This window comes from Brassica napus, chromosome C3 (assembly GCF_020379485.1).
Source record: "Brassica napus cultivar Da-Ae chromosome C3, Da-Ae, whole genome shotgun sequence".
Classification (NCBI taxonomy): Eukaryota; Viridiplantae; Streptophyta; class Magnoliopsida; order Brassicales; family Brassicaceae; genus Brassica; species Brassica napus.
Genome location: NC_063446.1, coordinates 11,980,764 through 11,990,204, shown reverse-complemented (window position 1 = coordinate 11,990,204; position 9,441 = coordinate 11,980,764). Strand labels below are relative to the sequence as shown.

Sequence of the window (9,441 nt, the reverse complement as noted above, 5' to 3'; positions counted from 1 at the left end):
GTTTCCCCTTTGCATGCAAACATGAGCATGTAATAATTACTTATTAATACATACATTACTAATTAAAAGATTACAAGGATAAATTATTATTTATATTTTCATTTGAAAATTCTTACATACTATAATTTTTTTGAAAATTTCGTTATGCATTTATTTATTATTAATAAATATTAGAAATCACTCAATATTCTATTTTCAATTATATAAAAATAAAATTTGTGCTTGATTAATATTTAGTTATCTGTTTCCGGTTTTTTAGTTTTTTTAAGAATTTTTTTTATCAAAAATATTTTGCGGATAACTACACAATATATATATATATATATGAATTATCTTTTTATTTTAAAATATATTATATTTTGGATAATTTTTTATTATTAATAATTTAAACCACTTATCTAATCAAATAAATTTTAAATTCATTTTATTTTTTAAGCTAATATATATTTTATTCATTAAGAGTATAAATGATATTAATTGCTCTAATTTTTAACGTGAGAATTCGAGTTGCGAAAAGTTATTTTACAAATAACAATATAGATTTGTTTTAAATTCACAATGAAACCATATATATTTCTACACTTCAATATATTTTTAATAATATTTAGTAAAATTATATCTAAAATTACATTTAAATTCTATGAAACATATATCGTATACACCATATAGTAGAACCAAAAACCGAAATATAAACACCGAATTTTTAAATATAAATTAATATATCTAAGACAAAGTTAACTATTTTCTTATTTTATAAAAAAAATATACTCTAAAAGTAGAGAAATGTAAAAAATGACTTTTTTGCAAATTAATAACTCTAAATTTTAAAATTTTATAATCCCAACTTTATTAATAGAGTAAAATGTGTTTCCTTTTATAATCCCAACTTTATTAATAGAGTAAAATGTGTTTCCTCGATTGAAAAGCTTTGCTCGAAACTCGGTTACGTTAAACCAATCCGGTTACCCCTATGTTAACACCTTACGAGTTGTGAAACAAATGAATATTACATACCATTAACAATAAAGGTATACATATGTTTGAGTGCGTAGAAGAAAAGATCTTTACACGCGACAAATTACAGACGTAGAAGGAGTTTATTCAAAAAAGTAAGCAAGAGACAACATGATAGTTCGTGTTCCACACAAAGACACTTGTTTATATATGTAACAAGTGCTATTCAGACCACTGGACTCACTTACGGCCCATGGTTTGTTCACTTGGTGGGAGCACCACCACGGTAGACTGAGCGTTGAAACCAGGGTGAAGAACCTTCCTGCGGAGCTCACGGCCTTCTTGGCAAAGGGCACATGTATGGCAAAGGACGTGTGTCACAAAGTCACAAGTCGTCTCCATATGCTCCCTTTGCATCTCGTCCTCTATGCAGCTTCCGCAGCAGCCACACGACCTGTTCATTGCCTCAAAGCTTCCCTGTTTTTTACCCAAAAAAAGAAAACAAAAGATAGGTTCAGGAGATGCAATTTCTCATTAGAAGAAACGATAATGGGAAGACAAAACAAAAAAGGTGCAAAATGAGACTATCCTAAAGGCTAATAGACAGCCCTTTGTAACTAGAGCCACTAGAAGGCTAATAGACAGCCCTTTGTAACTAGAGCCACTAGAGGGACTCTGACGAAACCAGGCGACGATGGTACACAAACTAGAATCTCTTGGGGCTAGGTCCCTACTCGTCATCATCCAAGCAATCAAGAACATATACAAAGACGTGAGTTGATCAATCTCTTCTCAAAGGACAACCTTTTTTTTTCTCTCAAATTCACTTGTCTGTTTCCAAATGAAAGAAAACAGAGAAAAAAATACCTCAAGGTTAAACTTGCGGCGAATGGCAGAACGGCTGGAATAAGAGAACCATGGAGCAAGGCAGTTCCACCCAAACAAAGAGTTCCCAATAAAGTACAACCCTGAATACGTCAAGCAGTGGTTCGAAAAGGTTCCTGGGGCAGACCCAAGCCTCTCTGCATTAGTTCCATAAAGCACACATGGAGCCACACTTCCAAGAAGACCTAACAAAAGAAAGCCATTACCATCATCATCACTAAAAGTTTCATCAAAGCCACATAACATCGCATCTTGAGGTTTCTTCTCTCGATTGCCTATTAAGCTTAACCTTCAAGACCCATATTTAAGCTGAACGATCTAAAGATTGACTCTTTCAACAAATCACAATCAGATCATTTCCAATTTCAATCAATTTCGATCGACCCATTTCAAAAGATGGACTCTTTCAACAAATTACAATCAGATCACTTCCAATTTCAATCAATTTCAAAATTCCCCCAATTTCAAAAACCCTAATTTTAGAAAGCAGACAAGAAAACACTCACAAACTTCGAGATCGCTGCTGCAGAATTCATCGTTCCGTCCGAAACAGGAGAACAGACCGGAGTTCCACTGGTTTCTCCCGATCGGCTCGCCGATCACGCTGCCGTCGGTCACCGGCAATCCATCCGCCGTCCAGCCGTATTCCTCCACCGCGGGAGGATGCACAATCGGCGCCGTCTTTTTGTCCCCTTTCGAGTTGATCTTGGTGTCGTTCACTTGCAAGAGAGGACTCGATTCCTCATGGTCGTCGCCTCGTTGAGCTTCGCGGTTGTTGTCTTCTCCCGCCATATTTAGCAAGAAACCTTTAAGATCTGAAAGAGAAGAAGAGAAAATAGACTCTTATTACGCGTCCCGTTCTACGCGTTAAGTAATTTGAATTAGAAATGGTCAAAAGACACACCTTCGTGAGTATTATTATCTTTTATGATTTAAGAAATATTTTTAAGCCCATTAAGATCTCGGCCTATCTAAGGTCCGCGAGGAACTTACTAATTTGGTGGGAAAAATAAAAAAGAATTTACAATTGTTTCTCACTTTCTCTTTACAAAGGGATGCTGGATTTTTGTGTGAAGATACGTTAGTATGGATTGACATACTGTCTACGAGTATATGTCATCTCTTTGACAACACTAGAAGAGACTAACGTGAGCCTAATCAAGACAACAACAGAATTTTATGGAAAAAGAGACAAAAACAAAGATAAACATGTTTTCATTAGAACAAACTCCGAATATCTTGGGCGAGTCGTCAAAAACAGTCTCCACTGACTGTTTCACGAACTTGAATCTGTCAGTACTCAATAAAGAAGGTCACTTAGAATTGGTGAATGCCTTGAGAGTATTTCTCACATTAGAGCAAGGTGTTGGCATAGATTCATATGATCAATGAGGTTCTAGATATCTATAAAAAATTGCGTATATATATAATAATAATATTTTTTTGCAAGGTTTGTATGAGATAAAATACTTTGCTGAACAAAATTCTGCATTCTGCGTCAGCGCATCAAGGTCTCTATACCTATTTATTTTGACCAGATCTAAAATTGTCAAACTAATATCAATATATATGTGTGAGAAAAAGGGCTACAGACCTACAGTCGATCCAAATATAAAACAAACTAACGAGACGAGTAGACTGTCTGTGCCCAGTCTTATTAATCTATAACTTAAAATCAAAGTGCTTTCTTCAGTTGTCAAGACCATGCGAGTTTGGTGATATGAGGCTCTCTACGTACGAATTGACATCGAACCCCTCACAGAGGTTTTCCCCTTGAATTTCCAGTCTCCTCCTTGCATGGGTCTCAAAATTGTACAACACCATGACTCCATCAAACACCATCAGAACCTCCTCCTCGCTGTTCTTGGTCGAACACACCGGTTTCATAAACCTGTAGAACACGCTGATCCGGATTCTGCGCCATACACCCAACTCATTCATCACCCAAATATCATCATGTAACTCGTAGCAACTAGTGAACAAACAAAGACGCTCGTTGAGATTCCCTACCATGAAACGATATGGACAACTCCTAGCTTCGGTAGGATATGGCATCTCTCCAAACTCTTCCGTTATAATATCAAATGCTAATATCACTTTCCGCTTGCGACTGCCTTGTTGAAGAGTGAACACCCAGTGGATCACACCGTTGAGATTCAGACCGGGAGGGAAGCAGTTGAAACAGAAGCGGTCGATGTGTTGGTAGCTCAAATCGCGGATCCATCTCCACGAGTCTTGACTTCAAAGAGTAGACGCAAGCGTAGAGAAGATTGTTAGAATCAGCGACAAGCTTCACTACTTTGTAATCATTGGTGAGATGATCGAAGCCAAATCCATAGGATATGAACTTTTCTCTGTATCTTTTGACAGTCTCAGTGCTCTCAGCAGGTAACAGCTTTGATTCTCTGGTGGTTGGGTTATACAAGAGAACAACGTCTTCATACACACACTAAACCGTTGGATGATCCGTAGATTTCAACACAGTCTCTTCGAAATGGTAGTTCGTCTTTAAGCGGATAACTGAGGTCCACAGGTATCGAATCTCGAGTTACTTCGTTCAAGTCTAATGCATACATGTTACCGTTGTGTGAAGACACGATGAGTTTCCGGTGAGCGGTCATCAGATCGAGCTGGCTTTTTGCGAAGCCTGGATCTGATGAGAGGGAGCGGAACAGCTTTGAGACGCACCTGGATCTCCCGATCGATTTGATCGGCAGCCTGATCAGAATTTCCCTCATGATCTCTGGAGGAAGTTCCGGCCAGCTTGATGATCGCTTCTCTGATTTTCTCCATTTGCGCCAAACGGGGCTGAACCAACTCGGTTTGAGTTTCCCGGAGAAGGGGTGTTCCACGCAAACCGTCTCGGACGTTCGTGGCTTTCCGTTACATCTTTGGCCGACCGATTAGCTTCCGGTTTGGGTTTATTTGACCGGTTTATCCTCGCTTGACCCATGATGCAAGTCACTTCTGGTGAAGATGGTTCTTGTGTCTCCCTCGCGTTTTTCCGCCGCAAAAAATATAGGATTTCTCCAACTTGATCTCCATCTGCATCATGTTTAAGTTAACAAACGTCTTAAGGCAATTTATATATATATTAAAAAAATATAGTGCTATTTTAAAGAAAATGTAATTTTTATATTTTTTTTGTTTTATATATATATTTTTTTTGTTATAAAACAAATCATTTTAAAATTTTCAATACAACTATGATATATTTATTTTAATATTATTAATTGGAAAATATTTTAATTTTATAAATCATTTATTTATTTTAAAGATTATTAGTTAAATAAATGTAGTTATTAAAAATAAATAAAGTTTAACTATTCCTCATCTATGGCAAAAGGTTAAAGTAATATTTTTGAAATGGAAAGATGTTTTTAATACTTAACAAATATAATTTTAAACGATACAAATAGTATTATGGATTTTTTTTTCTATCAGTAAAAATCTCTCAAATGTAAAAACAAATGCGAAAAAAACTAATTTTAATTAATGTTTAGGAATATAAAAAAAAAAACAATTCTCTCAGATAGTTATTTTTAAGTTTTTGTCATAAAAATAGTTTTCAATAAAGAAAATGATTAAAATAGCTTTTTTATTTTGAAAATTTTAATATTAATTTTATTTTATAAAATTTGAAACTCTATCTTCAAAGCCTCACTTCTTAACTATGAACCATAAATCTAGATTAGTTAACTCTATGGTATAAATATATTTTTTTATTTTTTAATAAAACTTATTTTAATCATTTTTCATTGAAATCAATTTTTGTGATAAAAATTTTAAAATGCTATCATAGGAAATTTTTCATATAAAAAATAAATTATAGATAACGTTGTGTAATAGCAACCGAGTTTTACGTTGTCATGTAGTAACTATGGATTAGTGAAAAATAGTAGCATCAGATCATTAATAATAACAAAATATCGGTTGCAAAATAAGTAGAAAAAATACCATTACTTTTTAGCCATACGTACCGATCTAATAGTACGTGACCACCTCTGTAGCTAAATTTCTTGATTTTAATGTATTTGTTGATGCGGCACATGTTTGGCAGTAGTTCAGCGAATGTGTCCTCTGATTTCTATGGCTTCATCAGTTCATCTGAATTGTTCTACACTTGTTGTGTTTCTATCTTAAGTCGCTTTGGTGTTATGTATGTTTATATCGGTTGTGTTTATTTTCCATTTTTCCCATTTTGCTTTTGATGGTGTGGGTGCTTTAGCCAGTGCGGCTACTTTGGTGAACAACTTTTTTTAAGGTTAGGGGCTAACTGCTAAGCTTTATTTAGATTAAGGTTTGATAGAAAAAAAGAATAGTTGCTAAAGTGGCATGATATTAATCATAATAGCATGTTTTTTGTTTGTATAGGCAGAGTCCATTTAAAATTGATGTAATGTAGTTAAGATTTAAGAACTACTATTGTGATTGAAACCGATATGAAAATATAAGCTGTGGTCACAGTTTTGTTTCTCAAGCAAAACAAGAACGTTGATAAGTTTTTGTTCGATCCTGTTTGATGATCCTATTTGATGATCCCACCAAAATTTATATATCCTACAAAAGTGAAAACTTCTCTTTTTGAACGTGTTTAAACTACAAAAATAAGTATGAAGGTGTTTCTGAATCCTCTAACGTGTAAACTAAGAAACTGAATTGTTCTTACAAACCATTTGTGTGTTCTTGAAAATTGTCTTCTTGTTTTTTGTACGGAGAGTTCTTTCACAAAACCCTTCATCATATTCGCGCCCGAGTTCACTGAGTTCAGTCATCTATAGTAAAAGAATATTTATTATTTGATCCATTTATTGACATAAGAAGTCTGATCGGAGTAACACTTGAGATGGCAATCCATAAAAAAATACTGATATTAAACAAGGTGATTGCTAAAAGGAAATATATTCAAAGTCAGTTATTTTAACTGACACAATTATAGTTGCAATGTAATTAAGAGTATCTCGAATGTAAAACTCCATTTTTTTCTCCAAAATAGAGTAAAAATAAAAATTGAGTAAAATTACCCTAACCCTACTTCATTTCCTACTCCATAATGGAGTGATGAACAGACAAAAAATAGATTACTTCATTTATAGAGTAAATTTCATTATGGAGTGAGATATAGAGTTGGGTTGGAGCATTCCTTAGTCTATATTCACTTTTATTCTATTTTAAAAGAAAAAATGGAATAGGGATGAAAATGCCTTAATAGACCATAATCATCGGTTATCTATAATAACGCCATACATTGTGGTCATTAGATTATCTAGCCTAAGATATGGACTGTCAAGGTCAATAGCGTTAAAACAGCATGTGCACATGGAATAACAGTTCATGGACCGACCAAAATTTGGGGATATCAATCTCATAAATCAAATTACATACACTATGACATAGAGTATAATAAAAAGGCTGGTTGCATTTAACTCTCTTTTTTTTTGAAAAAAATGGTTGCATTTAACTCTCGGTTACCTATTGCGGTGGCAACTGGGAATTCATAGGATCCCCGACAAGAGAAACACAGTAGTGGATAGAGTCCCAAACTACTATACCTAACCTATTAACATATGTAGTACTAGTGTACTACTTCACCAAAGTATACACAGATTAAAAACTAAATCATAAAAAAAAACAAAAATGAGTTAATCGATATTTATCTTTCTTCCAATCTATATTTTTCGGTTTTTAGGAGTCCGATTCAACTTTTTTTTTCTAACCTTTTTTCAGTGGCTGTTATATGTGCTTGTTGGGTCAGTGATACTCTATCTTAACTTAACAGTTTGATATTATGCGGTCGACTTCTTTTCATTCGTTGGATAATTTATCGTGGAGTTGGCTTTGTTGTATGATTTGAGTATCTATTTCTTGAATTTAATTTGACTGATTTAAAAGTTTTATTTTAATGTGTGTAGGCGTTAATCTATACGAGGGATTAGGTGCATCTTTTTGGCCAAAAAGGTAGAGGATGGGAGTTAATATATACTACTAAAGTATATCAGAGAAAGGCATTTCTAAACCTTGATTTACTCAAACAATTAAAAAGATAATTAGAAAACTATAGGGGCTTGTACTGTGACTCATAATATTAGCGTTAGCAACTAACCAGTCATACATTGTGAGCTCCGTGGAGCTAGCTCCGGTTCTCAGTGTTAGCGCGAGGCAGTTTACTCGGAGCTCCTTTTGATCATTGGAGTGACGGTTCTTCGTGGGAGGCTCGTGTGAAGATTGATCATTCCAACACCACTGTTAGATCCCTTTCTCGCATCGGTGGGTTGATCTTCGGTCCGTGTTGTAGGTTTGGAAGAACGACATCAAAATGTGGCTCTCACCGTACCTGTTTTTTGTTGTGGCTCGCGTTAGTTTCCGAGGTCGAACCAAATAAGTGTGGCTACTTGAAGTCTAGGCGGGTCTTTCCAGATAGCGCTTTTGGAGTTACTTGTTGGAGAGGTGTGTGGTTCTTAGAGATCAGTGTTTCCTACTGCCGGTGGTAGTTGGGAGATGTGGTTTCCGACGACTGAGTTTGCAAAGTTTTCTGGAGGTAGTACCAATCAATTGGAGCAGCGTTGCAAGGAAGCCAAAATTACCAAGACGTGGTCTCATGTTTCATCACATATATCATCACCATTTGGAAATGCTCGGTTTTGGTTAAGCTTCGACTTCAGTTTTTCGACTGGTAGTTCGGTGTTGCTTTTTTTTCTTTTATCCTGTTATTGTTTGGTTAAATTTTTTGTTACTTGTATTTGTGTATTTTCTGTCAAAAAATTTAATGACCGTGAGACTCCCATGGTTGTGGACAATATGTATTACAAGAACATCATGGCTCATAGAGGGCTCCTGGTCATCGATGATGAGCTAGCCAGCGACCCGAGGACGGCACCTTTTGTGGCCAAGATGGCTGCGGACAATGGTTACTTCCATGAACAATTCTCACGCGGTGTCAGGCTCTTGTCCGAGACCAACCCTCTCACCGGTGACCAAGGGGAGATAAGGAAGGATTGTCGTTATGTGAACTCTAAATGATTATAATGTTGTGAAAGATAATAATAATCATATGCGTGTGTATGAATGTATGTATGTATGTAACTATGTATGTTAATGGTTTGAAATCAATAAGAAGAAATATCAAATCGTTATGGATTGAGATATAATAAAGTCGTCTAAAGGTCCGATGAGTTTTTTTTTCCAATCATTTGTGTGTTAGATGAGTTTTTAAAAATCATTTTTAATCATTTGTTTGTATTCGGGAGTGATTTAAAATCATCTAAAACTAGATCATTAATTTACATCATTATGATAGGTACGTAGATACAAAATTTGTTAAGAACTCAACGTCGAAAGTATGATATATTGATATATATGGTAAAGTTCTTAGAACTTAGAACTATATATATTGATATATATGGTAAAGTTCTTAGAACTTAACATGATATCATCTTCCAGTAATTGACATCTAAGTAAGATATGTTATCAAATCATACAATGCTATCAAATTGGAGACTAAACAGAACTAATGACCATTTTTACAAAACATGTTAAAAGTCTAACATCAAACATACGACGAGATCTAGAATAATATATCAAAGATTAAAAACATAGCTCAAT

At 34.7% G+C, this 9,441-nt stretch overlaps 1 protein-coding gene and 1 pseudogene across 1 annotated transcript; both read right to left on the bottom strand.

The window, feature by feature from the left end:
- Positions 1–988: 988 nt before the first annotated feature.
- On the bottom strand, positions 989–2,736 carry LOC106392682 (cell number regulator 8-like). Its single transcript, XM_013833488.2, has 3 exons — positions 2,346–2,736; positions 1,822–2,024; positions 989–1,431 (listed from the first exon to the last, which is right to left on the bottom strand). The coding sequence occupies exons 1-3, from the start codon at positions 2,629–2,631 to the stop codon at positions 1,195–1,197; spliced, it is 726 nt and encodes a 241-aa protein (XP_013688942.1). The 5' UTR covers positions 2,632–2,736; the 3' UTR covers positions 989–1,194.
- A 507-nt stretch (positions 2,737–3,243) lies between these two features.
- LOC111213922 lies at positions 3,244–4,742 on the bottom strand (annotated as a pseudogene).
- Positions 4,743–9,441: the final 4,699 nt, after the last annotated feature.